Below are 25,603 nucleotides of genomic sequence, written 5' to 3'. Positions count from 1 at the left end.
CCAGTTTTCTGAACTACTTGTTGAAAAGATTATCCTTTCCCAAACAAATGACATTGGCACCCTCGTCAGAAATTAATTGTGCATGCAAGAGTTTATTTCTGGACTCTCTGTCCTAATCTGTTGGTCTGTGTGTCTATCTTGATGCCACTATCATACTGTTTGGATTATGGTGGCTTTGTAATAAGTTTTGAAATTAGACAGTGAGAGATCTACATTTTGTTCTTCCTTTTTGAGAATGTTTTGGCTATTTGGAGTCTCTTGAGATTCCATGAATTTTAGACTGATTTTTTTTCTATTTTTATAAAATTTCCATTGGAACTTTGATAGGGATTGCATTAAGTCTGTAGAATACTCTGGGTAATATTAACATCTCTAGGATATTAAGTCTTCTAATCCATGAACACCGGATGTCTTTATATTTATTTATGTCTTCAGTTTATTTCTGCAGCATTTTTACTTTTTGGCGTAAGTCTTTTAACCTTTTTGATTAGCTTTATTCTAAAGTATTTTTTTTTCATTTTGATGTAATTGTAAACAGAATCATTTCTTTTGATTTTTTTTCTTCAGATTGTTCATTGCTGGTACTCAAAAATGCACATGTTTTTGTGTTCATATGTGAATTCTCAGAAGGCAGGAACCATGCCTTATTTGTATTTTACAGAGTTAAGATGAGATAATAATAGTGCCTAATATGTGTTCATTTCTGTGTTATTATTTTTCATTGATGGTAATCTTTGACCTTTTTATTTTTTTCTCTTTCCCACTTCAGGGCTCTGCTAGTTCGACAGCCTCTCCTCCAGCCTCCACCCCTGTCACAGGACACAAAAGAATGGTTATACCAAACCAACCCCCTCTAACAGCAACCAAAAAGTCTACATTGAAACAACAGCCTGCACCCCAGGCTGGACCCATCCCCGTGGCACCAATCGGAACACTAAAACCCCAGCCTCCACCGGTCCCTGCCTCCTATACGACAGCGTCCACCCCTTCCAGGCCTACCTTCAATGTGCAAGTCAAGTCAGCCCAGCCCAGCTCTCTTTACATGGCTTCTCCTTCATCGGGACAATTTTATGGCCCAGGCCCGGGACCCCAGGGCTATAACGCTCCACCAGGTTCTATCTCTGGGCAGTGCCCACCTCCTTCAACACGGGGGGGCATGGATTATGCATATATTCCACCGCCAGGACTTCAGCCTGAGTCTGGGTATGGGTACACCCCCAACCAAGGACGTTACTATGAAGCCTATTGCCCCACAGGGCCTGGCTATGGGGGCAAAAATGACTCTGATCCGGCTTATGGTCAACAAGGTCACCCAAATACCTGGAAGCGGGAACAAGGGTATACTCCTTCTGGAACAGGAAACCAGAACCCGGCTGGGATGTATCCAGTTGCTGGTCCCAAGAAGACCTATATCACAGATCCTGTTTCAGCACCGTGCGCACCACCACTGCAACAAAAGGTAGGGAGCTCACTCACATGGTGATGGCACTGAAGGAGATTGTTTCTTGGCCTGCTTTCCCCAGAAAGCAGAGCCTAAGGCAAAAGTGTATGTGCTCCTTTTATGTCATTAGGAAGTAGAGTCCCAGGGAAGTATGAGTGAAGCAGGAAAGGGGGAAGATCTATGCAGGGTATGTTATCAGTATGGCTACCATTTAGGATCAGGTACAACCAGTTGGTTCAATCTTGAGGATCATCTTCCAAAAGACTCTATATGAACACATCAGGACAGTCTGTTCAGGGAGAGGAAGGGAAAATAGTTTATCTCCCAGCTTCTCTCTGTGGTTCAAAAATGTCCTCCCACTTAGACGTTACATTTACCTGGGCTCTGAATAGATCTGCAGTATCTCGTATGTTAGTGGGGACAGGATGTTCCCAGGATTGTAGGGAAGAGGTGTATAGGGCACAGGAGATGCAGTGCTGTCAAGGTGGTCTCGTGTAGTCAGTCAGAACCCAAGCCAAGGTGGTGCTTTGGGTTCTGCCTTGGGCAGAATGAGCCCAGGACTGCTGGGGCAGAACAAGTGGCCCAGGGCCTAGGAGGTGGGTGAGATCAAGGGGATTCAAGATAAGGCAGGCGCCTCTTCTAGTTTCCTTTGGGAAGGGGCTGCAGTGTAATGGCACTCGTTTATTGCCTCTTGTTTATTCCCACCACTGATCCTCCAGGAAGAATCTTCCTCTCCAGGCTTTAACTATATTAGGAAATTTTTAAAAGTTCTTTATGACAGTGGTTTGATTTAATTGCAAGTATGCATGTCTTTTAAGTCAACACGTTCAGTTACTTCCTGTGAATGGTTAAGATATAATACTACACATACCTACTCACCTACAACTTGGATTTTCCATAAGTACTAGAACCAACGTGATGATGTTTCCTCCCACCCTGACAAGAGGAACCAAGGAGAGTTACTTGGAAGGGATGTGATGGAGAAACGAAGCTAGTTTCCAGTTAATGGGTTGGAACTGAGCCCTCCCTTTTAGTTAGAGCTGTGAGAAATCAGAACCTGGAGAGCCCTTCATTAGTTGAAAGTTAAATGGTAATTGTTGAGATGGATTATGGAAGTGTGTGTGTGTGTGTGTGTGTGTGTGTGTGTGTGTGTGTATAATTCTTTACCCATTTAAGATTGTCAATTTCCAGACACACCTATTCACATTTTCAACATTATAACAAAAATTTGTCAGGCCCTTGCTCTCCAGCTAAGGTGTTTACTAAATCACAATTCTCACGTGAAAGCATCTGTTCTATTAATTGTGTTCCAAAAGAAGCTTAGGTTCTTTAGAGGAAAAGAACCCTTCCCAGTAGAGCGTGTGAGTAGCTGAAGGCACCTGTTAACCTTATGAATGCTCATTACATGAAAGTGAACCAGCGATGGTCATTCTCCAACATAAAGATTCCCAGTTAAAATGTTGTGTGTTTTTGAGACATTACTCTTGGAAGGCCTTTCCTTTCAAAATCTCTCCATGCAAAGAAAATTTTTAAGGGTTTTGTGTTTTGTTTTGTTTTTAAATAAAGTTTATCCAGAATAGCCAAGCTGGATAGGCTTGCCCTTCATTAACATTACAGTTTTCAAGGAAAGGTTTTTCCAGGAGGACCTGAAAACAACCAGGTCAGGAAAAAAGGGGGTTATTCAACTTTACCTCACTTTGGTATAACTGAAACAAATTCTCCTATGGAAGATTAAAAGTTTAGGTTGGGAAAATTGCCATCCACACTTAAGCTCATATAGGCATGCGGTTTTGCCCTGTCTAGAGCAGCTTGACTGATGTTCCTGCGGGAAAGAGATGGGCCCTGAGTTATGTTTAAGGATGCCAACACCCCACCTAGAGAAACAGACATAAGCCAGGGCAAAAGTATGTCTAGGTGGAGGGAATCATCTGGTGGGAAGGACTGAGCCAGTCTTCGAGTTTCCTGTTTATCCATCACGTCATGGGCCACCACAGATAGTCCCTCTTCAACATTTTGAACCAACCCAGTATTGTAGGTGGAAAAAATCAGCACCCATTGCAAGAGATGGACCTAAGATGTCAGGTCCAGCCACATGACTAACATTTGATCTGTCCTCAGCCATCCAGTCGGGGTGCTGGAATCAACTTTGACTAACCACTCACCAGAAAGCACAAAACTTCATTTTCCTTCTTAGAGGCGTAAGGTCATGATTCAGGATGATTTACTACATTATTACAGAGTCTGGGTATCAGTGGACTTCATGTCATTGAAAAATTTTTTGGAAATACTTATTTATAACCATGTCATGCATTTTAACATCATACTGTGCCTTTTAAACATGAAAATTAAACCGTGTATTTTTGCTGCCATTATAAAGGAGAGTGGTTAGAGGTTGATATTTAGCCATCTGTCTGTGTTTGGGGAAAGGGGAAAGAGGCCGATGAAGCTTTAGGTATTTCCTGTGTGTGTTGTGGGGGCACTGATGGCTGAAGGTGTGGGCTTTCCACAGTTGGTCTTCCAGCAGAACACTGCTGTATTCAACTGCACCTGTGCACAGAGGCCCTGAGTGTCCTGATACTGACTCTGCTTGGCTTAGTCCTGTGACTGCTGGCTTGAGAAAGGAGCTCCTAATTCTAATCCCAGTTCCTCCCTTGACATTTCTCTTTCAGCTTGGGAAAAGTCCTCTAGACCCCTTTATGTCACGCTTCCAGCCTCAGTAAAGTGGAACATCATCTTCACTCATTAATTAATGATTGCAGAGGGCTTGGAAATTTCCAAGGGCTGCATAATTGCCAAATGAGGACTATTTCGGTTTTCCCCTGGCTTTCATTTATTTCCAGTTGTTTTAGCCACTGGTGGAAGATGTACCTTCATACCTTAAAACAATTATCTTTTGTTACAATTGAGAAGTTCAGAGGAATTTGACATTGGACCCATTAAAGAAAAAGTGGTGGTGGTTGCTTTTAAGTGAAAGAAAGAAATCTCTCCTATATTTGAGATGAGCTGCTTTAATTTCTCTACAATATAAAAGAAGTGGGGAAAGAATAGAAGGGGAAAGAAAAGGGGAGGAAAGACAAGGAAGAAAAGAATGAAGAAAGGAAGGAGGCAGCATGAGAACCTGCAAAGTGCGGGGGATCATGATTATATTTATGTTCCCATAATGTGCTGAGCAGTGAATTTGCATGCTACAGTAGACCATAATGTGTTTCCTGGACCATCTGAGCTGAGTTCCTTCAAAAATATTGTTATAAGCAAGTCTTTATAAGAGAGAAATATTCCTTTCCCACTGGAAATCCTCTTAAAGATGCAGTGGAATCTTTTCTTTAGGCTCTTTTCTAGAAGCTCCTATCTGCTAGCTGCTGTACAGTTTACACAACTCTTGTCCTGTGCATTATTTGCACACGCCCGTGAGGCAGGATGTGCCTTTTTTCCAATATTCAGATGAGGTGAGTCCGTCTGAAAGTGCCAGAGCCAGGACCTGGAGGCCAGTCATCACTCTTGCGTGCACAGTGACTCAAGGGCAGGTCAGCTTTAATACCCACTTCCTTGTCATAAACCTAATCTCTGTCAGCCTCCGATTTATTGAAGACAAATGGCGTTTGTCCCACAGTGTGTGAGATGCACAGGTGCTATGCATCCCAGGGAAACTGGGGGGGGGGGACCCACCTAGTGTGGGGGTGTTTGGTTAAATTCTAAAATCATCTACTCTTAACATCTTCTTGAAAACCCCTTCATGATGGTTTGAGTGTAGAGATCAGCACACTACTTTTCAATAAATCCAACACAAAGTTGTTTTTTTGTTTGTTTGTTTTTTTGTTTTTTTTTTTTAAATCCAGAGTTAGAACAAATCACTGCTCTTCATTTAGCTTTTGAATCTGGGGAATACTTAATGGTATAGAGAAGAGAGTGAAGGCAGTGGACTTTTGGGGTCAGTCTTAAAGGGTCCTAAGACCTGTAATTTGTTAAGATTCAGAAAATATTTGAGAATGTTCTTACAGTAATATTTCACACATTCAAATAGTATCAAAATGTGGAACTTTCCTTCACTGTGGAAAAGAGATGGATGTGCATATTGGGTATACTGCAAGGAAATGGTAGTATTTTGGAGAAAGCTTTCTTTATGGTAATCCTTGTACTAATTAGCTCTCAATTCCAGGATCAGAGAAACAAAAAAGAAGAGATGGTTAGGGTGGGGAGAGGGGTGGATGTAGAGAGATGCCTCAGGTCAGGCGCTAATACCTGGATCCATACAAAGATGACGATGGAAGAGATTGATGAGGCCAGTGACAAGAACATTAGTAATCCCCCTCTGTACAGGGTTTTTTAGTTTCCAAAGTACTTTGTGGACCCCGCAGAATCCACAAGGGTTCAAAAGCTCGGGACTGAGAGTCACTCTCTACAGATCATGTGTCAGATTCATGGGAGGACCACAGCTCCGATGTGGGTCTTCTGAATATTGTCCTCATGCTTTCCCCTTAGTCAGCCATGCGTGTCGGCATGCTTTGGTGTTCGGATGCTGGGAAGTACCACATCAGCATCACCAACCCCTGGACGTGGCTCCACCGTGGCCCGACTTGCTGGCAGGCATGTAAGTGGGCTTAGGCAGTTGTGGTGCAGTGCCTTCAGACCAGCCAATGGAGGGGAAGAACCCTTTTCATCCCTGCTGGACATCCAGGCCCGGGGCCCTGGGGCTGGACTTCCTCTTCCGCATCACCCATGTACAACTTACCCTGTTGTTTCTACCTCACAGTGTCGCACATCTGGTTTATCTAAATCCCCTTGGTACCGTCCTATTTCAGGTGTCCTAATTTCTCACCTGAGTTATGGAAATGGCCTCTTAATGGGTGTCTCCACTTCTAGGCTCTGCACACACCTGTCCATCCTCATGTGTGAGCAGATGAATCTTTCTACCTTACACACTCTGCCTAGTGTGGGGATAATTGCCTTTAAAAACAAACAAACAAACAAAAACCCAAAAAACCGAAGCCTTCAAAAATTCCCAGCCAGTTCCGGAATTAATTGAAACCCCAGCCTGGATTTCCAGGTTCATCTCCCCCCTTGAAGCCTCCCGACTTCCAGCTGAGAACTTGTGTTCCTAGTTATTTCTCATCTCTGTAGCTTTCCTCATGGAACTCCTTCCTGCAAGGCCTGCTCAGACCTTCCCCCAAATAAATAAAATACCTGTACATCTAATGTGACCCATGAAGACCAAGCTAATGTGTTAATCTCTCTTGTGATGTCTTCTCTTTGTAAAATCGAGTTGTGCATTATTTCACCCTTTCCTTTGGAAGTTTCCACACTCTTCCGACACTAGAGTCGTGTGTACTGATCTTCCACCAGCCTCTGCCCCAGCATATATTGGACTCTATGATTTAGGGGATGGAGATGAATAACCCTGTCTCCTCCAGAGTAACTAAAACAGTACATCATAACACATTCTTGTTTAATAAAGATTCTTGAAGAAACTTCCTGTATCCTACGGAAATAAGGAGAATAACCCTGCTGTGGCACTTAGTAGGTTATTCAGCAACATGCCAAAACCCAAACCTAACTGCACCAAGTTATATTAGGTGACCTCAGGAACACAAGCATTGTCACATCAGCAACTCAGTATCCAAAGTAGCTAGCTAATTTCTCAGGTTCACCATGGTGCTAACATTTTACACTCCTTCTGGAATATGCATGTGTATATGTATGCTGTTACATACACAGTCTTTATTTCCCCACTTGCCAAATGTCCATGGAAGTTGTTGATTCATATTCTTTAATCAACCTTTTGAGGTGAGCCTTTGACATACGTATGCACCCATGTAACCACCACCACAATCTCGAGAACATTTCAGGACCTCACAGAGCTCCCTCATGCCCTGCTGCATTCAGTTACCTTTATCCTCAGCCCCAGGCAACCGTTCTGCTTTCCAACATAGGTTACTTTTCTCCTTTCCAGAATTCTGTGTAAATGGATCATATCATAGTATGCACTCCTGTGTCAGAGCTGCTTTTACTCACTATATACGTATTTTTTGAGATCCATTTATGTTGTGCATACCAGTAGTCATTCATTTTGATTGCTAAGCACTATTCCATTGTATGGGTATACTGCATTTTCCTTATCCGTTAATTTCTTTCGGCACATTTTTAAATTCATTTTGAATTATGAATAAGGCCACTGTGAACATCCATGTGCCAGTTTTTGTATGGACGTAGTTTTTATTCCTCTTGTAAAATACCCAGCAGAGGCATTTCTGAGTCATATGGTTAACCATTTAACTGCTTAAGACACTGCCAAACTTTTCTTAAATGCACCATTTTACATTCTCGCCAGCACTGTATGAGAGGTCTAGTTGGTCCTCAGTCCTGGCAACACTTGCCATTGCCAGTCTTCTTAATTTTAGCTATTTTCATACCATATAGATGCATCTATTTATGGCTTATATTTACATTTCCCCTTTGACTAATGATGTGGAATGTTTATTATTTATGCACGTACTGGCCATCATTTGTCTTCTTTTGGGAAGTGTCATCAAATTCTTGGCCCATTTTTTAATTGAATGGTTTATTCTTATTGAGAGTTGTAAGGGTACCTTGTATATTCTGAGTAAGAGTCCTTAGGTATATGCATCGCCCGTATTTCTTCCTGGTCTGTGACTTGACTTTTCATTTCCTTAATGTCGTTTTCTGGACAGCATGAGTTTTTAATTTTGATCAAGTTCAGTTTATCACTTTTATCCTTCTACAGTTCATACTTTTTTTTTTTCCTTAGGTATTTTTGCCTCCTTATGGTCATGAAGATTGTATTCTTGTCTTTTTTTTTTTAAGATAATTTACCTTACCTTAAGATAATTTACCCTAAATTTACCAATTTAGGGCTATAATTACCTAGACACATTTGACAAAAATCAGTTGGCCATATATGTGCAGGTCTATGTGGACTCTCTCTACCATTCCACTAATTTATATATCTTTCAGCCAATGCCACATTACCTTTATCATTGACTTTTATAGTAGATTTTGAAATCAGGCTGTGCAAATTTTCCATCTTTGTTCTTTCAAAAGTGTTTTGATTATCCTAAATCCTTTCCATTTCCATATAAGTTTTAGCATCAGCTTGTCAGTTTCCACAAGTAGCCTGCTATGATTTTGATTCAGATTTTGTTGAATCCATAGATCCATATGAAAAGGGCTTATATTGTAACAATGTTACCTTCCTACCCATGAACATGGTGTATCTCTCATTTGATTTTGATTTTTATTAATTTCTCGCAACATTGTATTATAGTTTTACACATATTTTGTTAAGTTATCCTTAAGCATCTCACATTTTGAATGCTAGTGGAAATGGTATTTTTTTAAAATTTCAACTTGTAGTTGTTGGCTGTTAGTATTATAGATTTTTCTTATATTGCTAAATTTAACAGTTCTACGAGCTTGTTTAAGACTCCTTTGGCTTTTCTACCTGATCATTTCATCAGCAAATACACTGTTGATTCAATTGTTTATTTCCTTTGTGGATAAGAGTCTATCCACCAAATTCCTGTATTTGGAAAATGTGTCTTTTTGGTTGAAGAAAAAACAGTTTTTCACAAGATTGAAGAATGTAAATTGGAAAAAATAATAAACCTTTACCCTTCTCTTCTCTAGACTAGCCTACTGAAACCGTCAGACATAGAAGTCACCTTCAGAATTATTAGATCATAATTCCCTAAATTTACCGATAAGAAAACAGAGGCCTGAAGTGTTATAGTGATTTGAAGAGTTAGTTATACAACCAGTAAGTGGCACATTTCAGTAAAAACTCATGCTTTTTTTATACCACAGTTCCTCTGCATTGGCTCAGGACAGGTGAAATCGGAAAAGGAGCTTTAAAACGTGGGATGGTTATTGCCAAAAGGAGCTTATACCTAGCCTTAGATCTCCCCATCAGTTTTATACATTGTCTAATCCCAGAAAATTGCTGCCATTTCAGTGTTCTTCATTCTGTCTCATACATAGTTGTTCCTCCTGTGGAAAGACTTGTTCTTAGGGTCCATATGGTTTGGACTCAGTCCATAATTTCTTCTTCCCCTGACTCTCAAATTTATCATCAGAATGGATGTCCTCATACACTAAGAAATGTCTCTGAATATTATTCATTTTGCTAATCCTATTTCTTCAGGGTTTTAGATATTTAGAAATATCCCAGGTCCCTAATCTTTGTAGAAAATTAAATAAATCACTTTAAACAAATGCTCCTAACAATATGTAATTTTTTTTGCATTTATAGAGCTAAGAGAACTCACTTCAATTTACCAGTGTTTTATCTTTGTTCTGTTTCAGTCTGATAGTAAAAGAACTACCCAACTAAATGATAATGCCCCTGTAGAAATCTCTCTTTTTTTTTTTCGTGGCCAACTGCAGACACTAATACTGTCCTGTCTCAGGGGACACACTATAGTTGTTCCCTTCCCCAGCAAACAAAGAAGTTTGCCCATTATTGATGTATAATGATTAGTGGTGAATCTACATACTTTTAAAGATTTTACACACAGGGTATTAGGAAATATTCCCATAGTGAAAGTCAAGTAGTTGACTTTCCAAAAGTGCCAATGCCCAGTAATGAAGACTTACTTGTTATTTTAGCTCTTTGATTTTCTGGAATATGGAAAACTCAACTTTTAGATACACTCTTGGCAAATAATATGGTGTTTGCTCTATTTTATCCTTGGAATTTAGTGAATGTTCTTCGGAAAATAAATTTGGTTTACTTCAGAAGGTTACTTACTTAAAATACCATTTTGAAATATGTGAGAATAATAACATGTAACATTTTTATAACCCCTTATGAAATTTTACCCAACGCTTTCATATATGCGGAAAACTCTTGATCGTGTCCAGGAGCAACTTGTCTGGTATCCCACTAATACCAAATGTCAGAGATAGGGTGAGAAATTGGGTCTTCTGACTGGTAGCCCGGAATTCTTCCTTTCCATAGCACTTGCCTCCATTTAGCTCATAGCAGTTACTCAAATATCAAATATCCCTTGGGCCCAGAAGTCTGGAGAATACAACTTTAGAGTTGTATTTCTGAGACATAACATATATTTAACATTATTTGAACCCCCAGATTCAGTGAATACTATATCAAGATTTAAGCAGTTGAAACTATAACCTAATCTAAGTTCAAGTTAAAAGATACCCTTTTATTCAGTCTTCATAAATATTTGGTGTATTTATATCTCCTCAACCATGGACACCATGTTAATTTTTGACATACCTTTAGGGATTATTGTGAAAAATATAGACTAAGAGGGTGTAAGACTGCTAGTTGTATTCATTTTGGATCTGTTAGATATTTCTTGTTTTTCCTGGCTTATACTTATCATCTTTAACAAAAATTTGGATAGTTACTGTAAAAATATTCCTAATTTTTACCAGAGGAAATGCAGTTTTCAATCCTGCTATCCATCCCATTCAAAAAACAGAAAGCATTAAATAAGCAGGGTCTCTAGGAAAAACTGGTGTCAGGGGTCCCTGCAGAGGCAGAAAAATTTCTGGTGAACCTCAGAGAACTGGAAAAGAGTTCAGAAAGGCAAGCTGGGGAATATGGACCAGGACCCAGCAGATTGCACCCCATGGGCCAGATCTCACCCATCACCTGTGTAGGTCATGTTTTATTGAAATACAGCCATGTCCACTTATTTATGTGTTACCTATGAGCGCGTTGTGACTACAGTGGTAGAGTTGAGAGTTGCAGCAGAGGGTGTATGGTCTTCAAAGCCCAAAAGATTTACTGTATGTTACTTTACAGAAGGAGTTTACTGACATCTTATCAAAATATGGAAGCAGTTTGCAAAATTAAGATTCTCATTAAAACTTCTTGAATATTTCTCAACTATTCTTTCTTACCCAGTAGATTAAGAATCTTGAGCTGGGGGTTGTTACGATAGTCGGTGGTAATTTTGGGGAAGAAAGGATTAAATATCAAAACCAAAAATCCTGCTACTTGGCAGAATGGATTCTGTATCCCTCCTGGTAAACTTCTGTTGAGCCTTCAGGATCTATCTCCAGTATTAAATCTTGGAGAATCTTGACCATTCATTCACCCAGTCCCCACATATTATTGTCATTCCTCTGAATTTTCTCATAACATTTTTCTTGTTCTTTTACCGTAACATGCATCTTAGTAGATATCTTAAGTATATAAGAACTTTGGGGCTCCTGGGTAGCTCAGCCAGTTAAGCAGCTGACTCTTGATTACGGCTCAGGTCCTGATCTTGGGGTGATCCCGGCCTCTGTCCGGCTCCGCCCTCAGGGGGTAGTCCGTTTGAGGATCCTCTCCCTCTCCCTCTGCCCTTCCCCCAGCTCCTGCACTCTCTCTCTTTCTCTAAAATAAATAATAAGTAAATAAATAATACCTTTGTTGAAATAGAATTCACATTGTAGAATTAACCCACTTAAAATGTACAATTTGATCCATTGTTTTTAGTATATTCATGAAATTGTGCGACCATCCATCACAATCTCTCATCCCAGAAAGTTTAAAACTTACACTTATTAACACTCCCTCCCCATTTTCCTCAAATCCTCCAGACCTAGGTAGCTACTAATACTTTCTGTATCTATAGATTTGCCACTTCCGGACATTTGGATTCAAACAATATATAGTCTTTGGTGACTGGATTCCTAGCATAATATTTTCAAGTTCCATTCATGTTGTGGTGCATCTGAGTACTTCATTCCTCGTTATTGCTGAATACTGTGCCATTGTACAGACAGACATCCTGTTTGTCCTTCATGACGGACACTTGAATTCTGTTTTTCTTGGCTATTATGAGTGGTGCTACTATCAGCATTGGGTTACAAGTTTTTTGTTTGTTTGTTTGTTTGTTTTTATTTGTCAGAGAGAGAGAGAGAGAGAGCACAAGCAGGGGGAGCGGCAGGCGGAGGGAGAAGCAGGCCCCCCGCTGAGCAGGGAGCCCGATGTGAGACTCGATCCCAGGGCCCTGAGATCATGACCTGAGCCCAAGGCAGATACCTAACCGACTGAGCCACTCAGGCATCCCTGGGCACAGGTTTTTATCTGAGCATATCTTTTCAGCTCGGTTAGGTATATATGTAGCATTGGAATTGCTGGGTTATATGGTTACTTCATGTTTCACCTTCTTTAAAGCTGCTGGACTGCTTGCTGAAAGGGGTTATACCATTCTGCATTCCCACCAGCAGCGCATGAGCATTCTGATTTTTCCATCTCTGCATCCCATTGGATTTTAATCACATTGTATGTCTGTCTCTTCAAGTAGTCATTTCTGTTCTTCAAGGGTGTGACTCATGTCTACTTTGGTTTTGTTTCTTATATACCTACCATGGTACAATGCACGTAACAGGAACTCATGAATTCATGAATCGATCAGTCTATCAGTAAGTAAAAGAACATGAGTTACTGAATCGACACGGATTTGCTTACAGTTCCTATTACTGAGAATTGTTAATGTTGTTTTTTTGAATAGGTGCGTTCTTATTGGTGTTCCTTTTTTGTTTTGTTTTGTTTTTAATTGTAGCTGTGTTTCCAGTCTCATCCAGGCTTTAGATCTTAGCTTGCATCACCTGTAGATTAATCTTCATTTAGATGCACTCTCTTTTAGTCACTGAGGTTAATTTCCCAGCCTGCCTCATTGTAGTGTTTTTCTCTTGCTGTGGTCAACTTGAACTGCTCTTGTCTCTGTCCTTTACAGCACAGTGCTGTGTGTAGTGAAGCTTTTTTCATCATTGAGGGGATATCACCTCGCCCAAGCCTGCTTCTCCCACACACGGCTGTTGACCTTTTCAGTCCTGATGTTTCCGCTCTTCCAGGGGCTCAGGCCTAACACCCGAAGTTGTTTAGACTCTTCTCCTTCTCTCACACAGCACATGCTTTCATCTCACCCTTGAAAGTATATCTGAAATACTATCCCTTCTCTTCCCACCACCTCTCCTGCCTGTTCCCTGGTGGAAGCCCATCCCACCTTGCCTGAATTATTGAAATGGCTGCCTACCACTCGGTCTTTTCCACCCCGGTCCCACATTGGCCTGTTCGCTACATAGAGTGATCCTTGAAAGTCATATTATTTCACTTTCCTGCGCAAAACTCCCCAGTGGCTTGCCGGCGCCATGCTTCCCCTTGAGAAAAAAGCAGGCACGGTGCTTACAAGGCCCAACTCTCTTTGTCCCCCGTTAACTCTCTGACTTCATCTACCCCACCCGCCTTCCCCCTGCTCCAGCCATACTCCATGCAGGCACACTCCTGTTCCAGAGCCCTTGTTTTGCTGACCTTCTGCCTGGAATGCTTTCTCCAGATCTCCACATGGCTCCTTCTCTTACCTCCTGTGGGACTTTATTGAAACATGCTACTTTGCTGGGGAAGTCTTCCCTCACTACCCTGCCAAAACGCCCTCCCCTGCCCTAAAATGCCTTTATCTCCCTTTTCTTTCCCCTGCGATATTTATCACCCTCTAACATAAATATTTTCATCGTTTGTTCTTTGTTTCTCTCCCCCTAGAATGTGTCATAATAGATAAGATGTTTGTCCTTCTTACTCATTGCTGTATAGTGACCATCGACTGACAAGCCATAAATCCCTGGAAAAGATGCCTTAACGAGTGAATGAGTAAATGCTGAGCACAGACTCATTCTCTCTGATAACTTTTTATCCAGATAGCTATTATGTGGGAAAGGGCACAAAGCTCTGAGGTCCTCCAGTGTATGACACCCACTTTATGTAGATTTCCCCAAATTTTATACTCCCCACTCTACCCAAGCCTCCTGGCCCTCCTTTCCACACCATGCCTGGTCTATTTTGATAATGTCTACATAGTAGAAAGACTTTGGATCTTGAAATCAACTCTGAGTTTGAGTTTGAAACCACAAGGAAACTTGTGTGTGATGACAGATGTGGAGGTACTGTTTGACTATAAAATTCCATACCTATATAAGAGATTATTATAATATTTGGAAGGGCTTAGGCTATGGGAGGGGGACTAAAAATCTTAAGTGACAGATGGTACTATTAAATATTTTAAAGCTGTATGGATTAATAGCTGCTAATATTGATTGAGCATTTATGTCAGGTACTGTGCTAAGCACTTTCCATGAATTAACACACACAATCTTCTCAGTAACACTAACAGTTTTAAAATGTGTTATTCTATTTTGCTGATAAAAACTGAGTCTTGAAGAGATTAAGTAGTTCTTCCAATCCAGAAACTTTCATGAGTATAAACAGTTAGGTGTTGAAGCAGGAGAAATCAGTTTTATTGGAGGGTGACCTGTGGCTTCATTTGATCATTTGTTCTTTTATTGAAAACTATTCATTGCCCATTTTGTGGTGCTGGGATTAGAGTCAGAAACACAATAATATTGCTTTCCTCTTCAAGCTTATATTCTAATTCCCGCCCCCCCCCAAAGGATAGGGAACAGGACATAATTTAGGCAGTGATACTTAACTCAGTAAAAAAGAAAAAGGATTTTACTATTGGGGTAGAGAATGATTTAGGTAGCCAACTCAGGAAAGTCACTGAAGGGGTGACATTTGAGTTGAACCCTGAATAGTGTAGATGGGCCAGGTCGCCTAAGATCTGGATGAAGAACATTCCAAGCAGAGGACAGCAAGGATGAGTCCTCTGACTTGGAATTGACAAGAATAGAAGAAAGCAAGCCAGGGTGGCTGGGAACATAGTCGGTGGAAGAGAATTGGATACAGTGAGGTGGGAGAGGTAAGCAGTGTCCAGATCTTACGGACCATGGTAAGGAGTTTGTCTTTATTCTAAGTGAAATGAAAATCTACTGGAGCATTTTTAGCAAGGGAGTGACAGGGCTTGGTTTTGTTTTAAGGTTAGTCCCAGCCACTGTGTAAGATCAGAGTGGATGTAGGAAGCTTTGATAGGCTCTCGTGCTTCTGTAGTTTCCCTTAAAACTATTGAAAAGGTGGGCTTATGAAATTTCTCATTTGTAAATAGAAGAGCTTTTATATTAAGAAACATGAAAGCATGGGCCACTTTATTGGTATGGAGTTTGTTATCTCCCAGTTCTGTAGTTTTGTCCTGAAGCGGACTCCCAGCCTCCAGCTCCAGGGGCAGTGGAGGAGTATGGTTATTGAATGAGAAGCAAATACAAAAGACACACCACTCACTCTCTCAAGTGTCAGGGAAAGTTTTATGCAAGCAATGGAATGTAATGCAGGCAGTAATGGAAGCGATAATAGCTTGGGATGTAGGAGTTTGGGGGATGAACTCAAGTTGCATGTTTTAAAAGAAACTTCAAATTTTAATTACTTAGCCAACAAAGACGTAGTCTGACACCACTACATTTTTTTCATGGCACTGCAGCAGTTAAAAACTGGGTACTCTAAAGTCAGGGACAGTGTAGACATGGGGGAGGGGTGAAGGTTTTACCCTCTTCTGTTTCAGAGGGAGGGTCAGTAGGTTCACAGGAGCATTCTTCAAAGCAGCCAGGGATCTGTCTGGTCTTCCTGTCTGCTCTCCCTTCCCCATCCCTCCCTCCACCACTGTGGCAATTGGACTGATCAAAAGCAAATAATGACATCAGTTCTTCGAGACTTCCTGTTCATACCAGGTGTTGTTCACCTTCATATGTACTTCTTATCAACTCACTCTACCCTTTTCAAGTTATCCCTTTGTCTTGAAATAACTTCTGCAGTACTTTGCATGCTCCATAATGGTCTTTGTGTAAATGGCCCGAAGTGTTTATCAATAGAAGTCTGCTTTCGCAGCACCAATGCTGGGACGTCTTAAGGGTTTTCCGAACAGCTCATGAGCTGCTTACAAAGTAATTCTGTCTAGACAGGCATATGTGTAGTTTAGCCACATTGTTTATTCCACGAGTACCACCAAGCATATATGAGTTATGTAGTAATTTTTTTAAGAAAAAGTGTTGATGAGATATGTGGGTCTTAGTTGTAATTACTAATGCTAATATATAGCTGCATAGAACTATTTTCTTAAAATTTTACTTTCAATAAATAACACATACCATCTAGGTGCCATTTTTCTCGATGTCAAAGGACATACAGAAATCAACTAAAACTTAGCTCATCCTCAAAGAGCTTAAAATCTAATAGGAAGATCAGATACGTATTAGTGGTAATGGCCTCTGACCATTCTTCACTTCTTATTTGTCAGTGGGAAGTATTATTTAAAAAAAAAAAAATAGAGCTGATATTTTCCCCCATAATCGGATACATATGGACAAAGAACCCTCATGGAACAAAAATTGTAAAAGTGCTAAAAGAAAGGCCCTGAGAAAGTTCTAGTGGAGGTAGAAAGAGTGGATCAATTTTGCAAGGCTTTGTGTAGGGTATGACCTCTATTAGTCTTGAATCAATGGAGATGGGGAGTGGGGAAAGAGACAAGATTAGATTGTGTAATTACCAAGAAACTCTAAAAGCTGGGGAATCAAAAGATCTTCCTTAACTTAGATTAATTTCAGTATTAATGGAGTGCCTTTCTGATTCTCCACATTTATAGCCGTCTGCCTCTAAAAATAAGATCAATTTCAAAGCTGACTCATGTGATAGCAAAGATACCCATCTTTGCATGTGATAGCATAAAGACAAGCATGCATAATGAAGACCCTAACATAACTTTATGTTACTGACCAAAGTTAGTAGGTAAATAACACCGAACCCAATGTTATATATTCTACATAGTGAATTTTAATGACTTGGAGCCCATGTCCCTTTAGGAAGCAATTTTAAATCACTTGGGGACCTTCTTGTTGAAAACGCTATAGTAGTAAAATGTCCATGCATTCTGAAGTTTTAAAACAAGCCCCTAAGTGTGAATGCTAGAAATCACCCAAGTTAAATCATTTCTTAATGCAGTGCTTTTGTGTGCGTTGGTTCATTTAGTCCTCTCAAAACATGTACGAAGAAAATGCTGTTAATACCCGGGTATTTTTACTGAGGGGGAAAGTGAGATTGAGAGGGATAAGGTCACCTGCCCAAGACCGCAGGGCCCAAGCTCCTAGCCATTATACCTCTTTGTAAAAAGATATTTACAGAAATTCACACTGATGTTTAGCCATCTAGCTTTAAATCTTAAATCTAGTTCTCTTCTGGTCTTGAGCAGGTCCCCTATGCCAAGCTGCTGAGGATCCCCCTGCTAAAATGACAGTATTGGGAGGTTATCTGCTGCGAAAGTTCCCTAATTATCTTTTTCCAATAGAGGACGTAAGCTCATCTCTTCATTTTTTATCTGCCAGTCTGCCTTGCCAGGCATTTTTGAAGCAAGTGGCAGAATGAGAGGTGTGGTGGGTGGGCCATGAAATGGAACTAAGCAGAATGACTCTAACCTTGGAGAGGGAAGTACTACTGAGCTCTGAGAGATGCCAGCCAAGCTCCAGACATCCTCAGAGCCAATGTACTGCCACAGCACAGTGTATCCAAGTGAGAAGACTTGAAGGAAGACCAACCACGGCCCGTTTCTCAAGAGTGATATAAAGTGACCCAAGCATGTCCACTCTTTGACAAATGCCGGGAGTAACATTGTTTTGTATATTTGTGTGAATAATTTACAGCATCACTGAATGGCTGATCAGAAAAAGGTAAGGGGAAAGGAAATCTTAAAATAAGCTGTAAAATCCAGCCCGTTTATATCTGAAGTTTAGAGTCAAGTAAACAAAACGACTGTTCCATAGACTAACAGCATTTGCATTGATTCAAAATAAGCCTGTTCTGAGAAAGGATTGATAAAATAAATAAATATCTAAAAATTGCCATTCTTGAAACTCTTGGGTAGAACACTGAGTTACGTTCCTACAGGAGAAATGCCAAATGAGCAAGCCTAGGCCAGGTTTATTTGGAAAAGCCTTATTTGGAGAACCATGGAAGTGTGAACTTGATCACGTGAGAAGCGGGGGACTGTTCAGCCTTCTGTGGTTGTTCTGTGAGTTCTAGTACCAGGCTATTAATAGGGAGTCAAGCACAAGTGAGCCGCTGCTTTTTTTTTTTTTAACTTCATGGATCATATTTACAAGACCCATTTCTTTAGCAAGAGATTTTGAGGTGAGGGAGTCATTGGTTTCCATTTTATATCCTTTTGTTCCATGTTTATATCCATACTTAATGTTAACTTTCCCTATTAATAAATAGAAGCCTAGTTTTCTATTTTGAGTGTTAACTAATTGCAAAATCAAAAAGAAGCTCTAGAAATTAAATCAGATTTAACAAATAGACTTCTGGAACATAATAATTACCCCAACATATTTGCTCGGTGGCTGGGGAGTTCATAGATGGACCATTTTTAGATGGTCAGAGATCAAATAAACGTGTCAAAAAAGAACTTGAGATGGACAGAGAATGAATAATTACCCTCTTTTATAGATGATGACACAATTGCTGAGAAGTAAATCACTTCCCCAATTTTGCACACTACATAAATCACAGAATCCTCATTCCTTGTCCATAAAACCCATAGCATGAAACAGGTGGAGCTAAAAGGAATTGCACTTCCCAACTTTCCTGTTTGTGGAATATGCCCCTTTCTGTTGCTTAACATTTAGATTGAAAAATGGAAAATTTGTTAAACAAGACACTGAATAAAAGGCTTAGGCTGATATCTAATGATATCTAGGCATTCTTTAGCATTCTGAGAAGAGTCTGCAGATAGTGACTCTATACATGATAAGGTTACACAACCCTCAGAAGCCAAATAAACATTTTGAATAAATGATTCAATTCTATTAAGCATGTGTGATTGGTACTACAATATAATTGACTGTTCAAGTTGGAAAGTGTTTCTAAAGAAGTATGTATCAAAAGTAAGGATCTTGTGCTATGGCGAGCGCTGTGAATTGTGCAAGCCTAATGAATCACAGACTTGTACCTCTGAACAAATAATACGTTAGGGTTTAAAAAAAAAAAAAAAAGAAGAAGATAGCAGGAAGGGAAAAATGAAGGGGGGGAAATCGGACGGGGAGACGAACCGTGAGAGACTATGGACTCTGAGAAACAAACTGAGGGTTCTAGAGGGGAGGAGGGTGGGGCTATGGGTTAGCCTGGTGATGGGTATTAAAGAGGGCATGTACCGCATGGAGCACTGGGTGTTATACGCAAACAGTGAATCATGGAACCCGACATCAAAAACTAATGATGTGATGTATGGTGATTAACATAACATAATAAAATAAAAAAAAAAAAAAGTAAAGATCTTTGACAAAATGGCATTGGCCTTAGCTACTTCGGTTAAAACACCTGACAGTGAATCGTGAGATTATTGTGTGTATGTGTTTGTTGAGATACATTCAAATTTTGTAGGACCTAAATAAAGCTTTGGAGCTTTTCACTTTGGGGAGACCTCTTTATAAAATACAAAATTATGACCAGAAAATCGTTGTACTAGTATGTCAGGTCTGCCATAATGAAGAACCAGAGGCTGGGTGGCTTAAACAACAGGAATTTATTTCCTTACATTGCTGGAGGCTAGAATTTTCAGATCAAGATTTTAGTAGGGTTGGCTTCTTCTGAGGCCTCTTTGCTCTGCTGATAGCTAGTCTTCTCATGTTTTCACCTGGTCTTTCCTCTATGTTGTTCGGGGTCCTCATCTCCTATTCTCATAAGGACATCAGTCATACTGGATCTTGCCTAGCCTACCAATCCCAATTTAGTTTAACTGCCTCTTCAAAGGCGCTGTCCCCAAATACAGTCACATTCTGAGGTACTAGGGGCTAGCACTTCAACATATGAATTTTGGGGGGAGATAACCTGTCCCATGACAATTATGTAAGAAATGAATATTTATTATAAATGAGAAAAGCAAATGCAGATACTTTAAAATGATAAAAAAAAAGCTGTGAAATATAAAAACCACAAAATTCAGAAAAAAATATCTTAATTAACAATTAATTAAAGGCTCGATGACTTTGTCTCACATTTTGAGCCTGCAAGCTCTCTGGTCACTTCCCCATGCAACCTAATTTTGTAATGTTTTCTTTAGAGAGACGAGAAAGAGAATTTCAGTCTTTCTTCTAGCATGGTTGATAGAAAGTTATTATTACTATTATGTCCTTATTATTAAAAGTTTGGAAAACTTCCTTTTATCTGCACAACTTTTTATCAGTGATGTTGTAAAACTTAAGGTGATTGTCAGATTTGGGGAAACTGCTACCCAGTTTCTTTTATTTGTCAGCTGTTGGAAAAATACCTGTGCTGTTCCTGTAAGCTCGTACTCTGATAAACTCTATGTTGTGAAATTCATATCCAAGAGGAAAAATCAAGGCAGTGGTGCATTTATAATTGCTTCCAGTACATTGCCGTAAAACATTCCTGGTGAGAGAAAGTAACACCTTTTGCATCATTGAATACCAAGTAGCCCTCCCTGCTTGTATACTTTTACACATCTGATGATTGGTAGAATGTTCGGCCGACAGCTTCTAGCTCCACACATTTCACACCCTGCTTCACTCCTCTACCGGCATAATCCACCCACACACTGGGTGTTGTAGGAAACATTGATGTCATGGGATTTCTGGCTCCTTATCTCTGACTCCCAGAACTAGGAGAGCTAGTGGACCAGGGGCATTTAGGGTTTTCCAGGAAACCATTGCTCCAAGATGATAACTGGCAACGGCCTATGTGCATAACCATAGTGACTGCAGATTACATAGATATGTGGCGCCATACTCAGTGAAATGTATCCTCCACAGAACTTCCCCTAACCAAACCCCAAGTTTCCGAAATCATTCCAACACTGCCCACGTGAGTGTGTGACAGAGAGCAGTCAGAGTGGAAAGACACAGCAGTGAACACATTGCTCAGCCTTCCCCCACCCCCCGCCAGGCCCTTAGAAGGGGCCGAAGCCAGTGAGGGGCCCTAAAGCTTCCTTCCATGCCATTCCACTATTTGAAAGTATTTCTTCTTCTCTGGGTACTTACTTGTACAGTTATTTCTTCCTTCCTTCCCGCTCTTCCTCAAACATTTATTTAGTGCATACCATATTGCAGACATTGTGTTGGCAGGGAGAAGACACTACGATAATGTGTACAGCACAGGTGTAAACTGATGGGTAACCAGAGCTGTTAACGATAAAACCTACTGGATAGCCAGGTGACTTAGCGGCGCATTCAGCTGAGTTATCAGGGAAGGCTTTGCGAGGAAGTAGCATTAGATCTGGCCCTAAAGGATGTCTAGGATTGGAACTGGTGATTCTGAGAAGAGAGAAGGCTATTCCAGAGGGCTGATACTGTATGTGGCTGTGTCTCTACAAGACTTTTTCTCTATCTTCATGTTTAAAGTTTTATTTGGTTACAAGGCCAAAACAAACTGAAGGAAAGCCCTGATTTTGTGGCTGCCTCAGTGCCTTTGAGAAATATCCTCCAGAGTGTGATGGCTCTTTCAAGACTCAGGGTTCAGAACATCTGATCACATCTGGGTTCTGGAATCCCATAGGTAATTTCTGTGACAACATCTGAAGTAATTAAGCGAGTAGTTTTACCTCCTTCACCAGAAGAAGACTTCATACGGCCTCTTCACTAAGACCTCATGTTTTAAAACTAGCACCCATGGACAAATGGAATTTATTCTTCAACGATACTTGATAGCAATGTTCATGCCCCACTTTCCACACAACGTTGACTTGCTCCTTTTCTCTCTCACTAGTCCTCCCCTCTGTCAAACTTAAGTATTTGCTTTTAGCTGTCGTTCCCCACCCCCCCCCATTTCCCATTTGCTCTTTTTTATGCCAGGTTGACTTTTCTCTCCCATCGAAGACATTTTAGGTGTGACCTTCTTTCTGAACCGTACTTGGCCTAGGAGAGAGGACTCTGGCAGAGTGTCTCGTTCATATGCAGTCTGACACGGGTGGGTGACCTAGCATCACCCAGTGTGACCCGGTGACAGAACCAGTAGGGACGGCTCAATGTTCAGTCTTTGCATGATTCTGCCAAGTCATATAGATCTGTTGGTTATTTCAGTCTTTGTGCCACGGGTCCTTTGTCACAGACATACTAGGTTAGAAGCTGCCTTGAGGGTAAGGAACTGTGTAGTAAAACACACACATCTTGGTGACTGGTGGTACATAGGCACCAACCAGTGTAAACAGAACCCAGCCAGGTCGCCTCCCACCTCATTACTGAAAGACCGTTCTTTGCACAGAGCCAGTGTTCCGTAAATGTTGTATTGTCATGGCTTCCGTGACTGTTCTTAAGTATAATTTGAGGAGTAAAGCTAACGAATCTGTCGCTGACATAACGGGAATTTTCGGGTTTAATGGTCGCAGATAGCAGACCTGTGAGCACTATTAATATTACTCTCCGGTGGGAATGGCTGTCTATATACTGAGTTATTAGGAATAAGAACAGGAAAAACTATATAAAGACTACTCTTCCACTAATAGTGATGAACACACTTGTCGCAAACACGTTTAGATCTCACATAATGTTGCTCCCTGTGGTAATTTTGTTCCAGATAAGTTATTTTAATGACATGAAATATTAAAATAAAATTAGGTGGGTGAGGGGAATATGCCAATAAAAAGAATCAATCATTCTCCTGACAAATGGCAGGCGATACAGTCACAATATTTACAAGTAAAATGGCAGAGATATAATTGAGAAATATCTCTCTGTATCGTTCGTACAGTGATTCTCCAAACTGTCACGGGTCCATCTTTAACTGATGCCTTGTCCCTACGTTATATAATGTAATATAGCACTCTTCCTTTTTACTCTTCTGCTCTTGGTCGTGAGAATTAATTTGACGGCTTTTAACTCTCCGATCTCATTTTTTTCCTTTGTTCCCGACGTGGCTAATTCTGTCTGCCGTAGAACTATCAGATAAACTGCATAGCTTGCTTCCACCACGACTGCACGACCTGCTTCAGTCAGCCTAGCAGTTCTGCACAAGATACATTTTAAGGGGATCTGTACAACAGGCTGAATGAAAATGTTCCACATAAAATGCAGTTACATAAACCCTAATAAAAAGAAAGTACCAGGAAGCACTTAGTGCCTCCGATTCTGGAATCAAAGCTTGCTTTTTTTTCGTTCCTTTTCTCAGACGTTCAAGGGGCCACCCTGATGTTTCCTTGGCTGCACTAAACTTTAACATGGAGGGTGTTTATATAACATCTTGTTCAAGCCCTCATTCTTCTCATTGGTTCTACAGACATTTATTGGGCGCTTACTGTGTGCCAGGCTCTGTGCTCGGTGTTGCATATACCGAGATGGAGAAGAAGCTGTCCCTGCTCGCAGAGATTTCAGTGGGGTAAGAAATAGGTGAGGAAACTCAGGCTGAGGGCCATTTGTGCAAGGCACTATAGGCATAGAAGCTAGAACTGGGACGGGAAGAAGATCTCCCAGCCCGCCATTCATCCGGTTCTGATTCTCCTCCACCCCTCCATCTCCCTAACCCAGGACACAGAGAATGGGAGTTGCATTGAAGTAATTCTTGTTCTTGGTTATAACATGGGACTCTGTGCTGAAAACCCTATGTTTAAAATATGTGTTCTGTGTTTAATACTAATTCCATAGAATCCGGAAGGAGAAAGGGCAGATTTCTGACTTCTCTCCGCTTTCAGAAGCCTCTGATCTCACGTTCGGGGTTGTCAGAAAGGTTCTCTTCTGTGATAATGGTTCTGGAGCACCAGTGTGGGCAGTTCAGAAAGCTTGCGGGTGCATTTAGACATACAGAGAGTCTGGATGTGTTTCCAATGCTCTTTTGTTTGAGTTGTGGAGCATAAATCTCATGGGACAGTTTCTCTGCAACAGGTTACCAATCTGTTTGGTTCTAGCCCCCTCCCCACAAACCCCCAGATATTGTGAGAACAGGCTTTGTCAGACTTTCTGCCATTGCTCATACAGGATGTTCTGAACCATGTGAGAGCTGGACATTTGCATACGAGGGAAGTATGGACAGTACTGCCTGACTCCCTAAGAGGTCCCACTCCACATGTGTGCCTCAATAAATCAGCTTCCCAGATACCATTTTTGATGTATCAGAATCTGGCATTCCAGGCTCTAATTCCGGTTAATAATCCATAAGTTGACAAGACAAGTTGACTCTGTCCCTTTTCCTCTGTTATGTAAAGCAAGGAGATTGGACTAGTTTCTTTCTTGTAGAGGCCTAAAGAGCTTATGAAATGTGCATGCTTAATATTAACTCACAAGTTCATTGAGGACCACTTGGCAGCAGAAGGCCATGGAAGTACCGAGAGTGATGAATCACATGACGAGGTAGTCAACAGTCCTTTACTTCTTTTCGCCCACCTCCAGGTTCATATCTCATCCCCTTTCTCTTTCCAGCACCTACCATATATCTGAGAACCTAGCCGGCACTTGGTAAAGATCTATTAAATGACTACATGAAATGAGGTAATTGTCATTGTGATCTGCCCCCATTTCCTAAACACAGCCTATATTAGACTGTGTGGAGAAGCAGCTTGAAAGTGATGGGCTCTTTTTTTTTTTTTTTTTTTTTTGAGACAATATGCCACTAGTCACCTGCTCCACCCAGTGCCTGGCCTAGATCTTTCAAATGAAAGTTGAATGGTACTATAAATTGAGAACTAGATCCCTAATGACATCTCGTGAAAGTCACCTTAAAGGGTAAAAATCTAACCCGTTCAATATGGTTACCTCTTTTACAGCATAAATGATTTCCGCAGGCCCACTTCTGGTGGTAGGATTCTCATTGCCTTCCCATGTATCTCTTTTGGACAACTACATGCTTTACCTGAATCAGTCAGAATGACAGTAACTGATAGCAGACAGGAGACAAAGCTCTAACCTCGGATCAGGGACCAGTCTTTATGTCTATACCATGCCAGAGGTTGTTGAGAGCGGAGACCTCGTTTTTCAACTACCCCTTCCCACCCAGGAGTTATTGTCCATTTGTGATACTCCTGAAAAAAGTCTAATGCCATAATGCACTCTTTTGGAAACAGTGGAACATACTGTTAAAATGATATGAGGGCATACTCTGTCTCATACCAGTTTGTTCTAAATGAGTAATCTGAAGTTAGTTTTCTAAATGTCACCCATCTCAAGGGAGGAGGGTACATTTGCAGTGGATTTTTCTCAGTAGGTTAAGTCTAAAGAAGTAATTAAGACTCCACATTTCTGATTTGCAGGAAACAGTATTATGCATTTTCCTTGGATAAGAATAAGTAAGGAGGATAAAGGAAGACTCTCAAATTG

The 25,603-nt window shown here is 40.7% G+C and overlaps 1 protein-coding gene across 17 annotated transcripts in view; it reads left to right on the top strand.

The window, feature by feature from the left end:
• Positions 1 to 25,603, top strand: part of LPP (LIM domain containing preferred translocation partner in lipoma) — a 667,328-nt gene that overhangs the window by 411,239 nt on the left and 230,486 nt on the right. For all 17 annotated transcript variants that reach the window (XM_073895713.1, XM_073895738.1, XM_073895726.1 and 14 more), the window contains one exon: positions 770 to 1,459. In XM_073895713.1, coding sequence (XP_073751814.1) covers positions 770 to 1,459 — 690 coding nt within the window. The remainder of the gene's footprint in view (positions 1 to 769; positions 1,460 to 25,603) is intronic.

Source organism: Callorhinus ursinus, unplaced genomic scaffold (genome assembly GCF_003265705.2).
Source record: "Callorhinus ursinus isolate GAN/ISIS: 27379988/994484 unplaced genomic scaffold, GSC_fseal_2.0 scaffold1, whole genome shotgun sequence".
In the NCBI taxonomy this organism is placed as follows: Eukaryota; Metazoa; Chordata; class Mammalia; order Carnivora; family Otariidae; genus Callorhinus; species Callorhinus ursinus.
The sequence above is the reverse complement of the archived record's forward strand: the minus strand, read 5'-3'. Positions and strand labels throughout refer to the sequence as shown.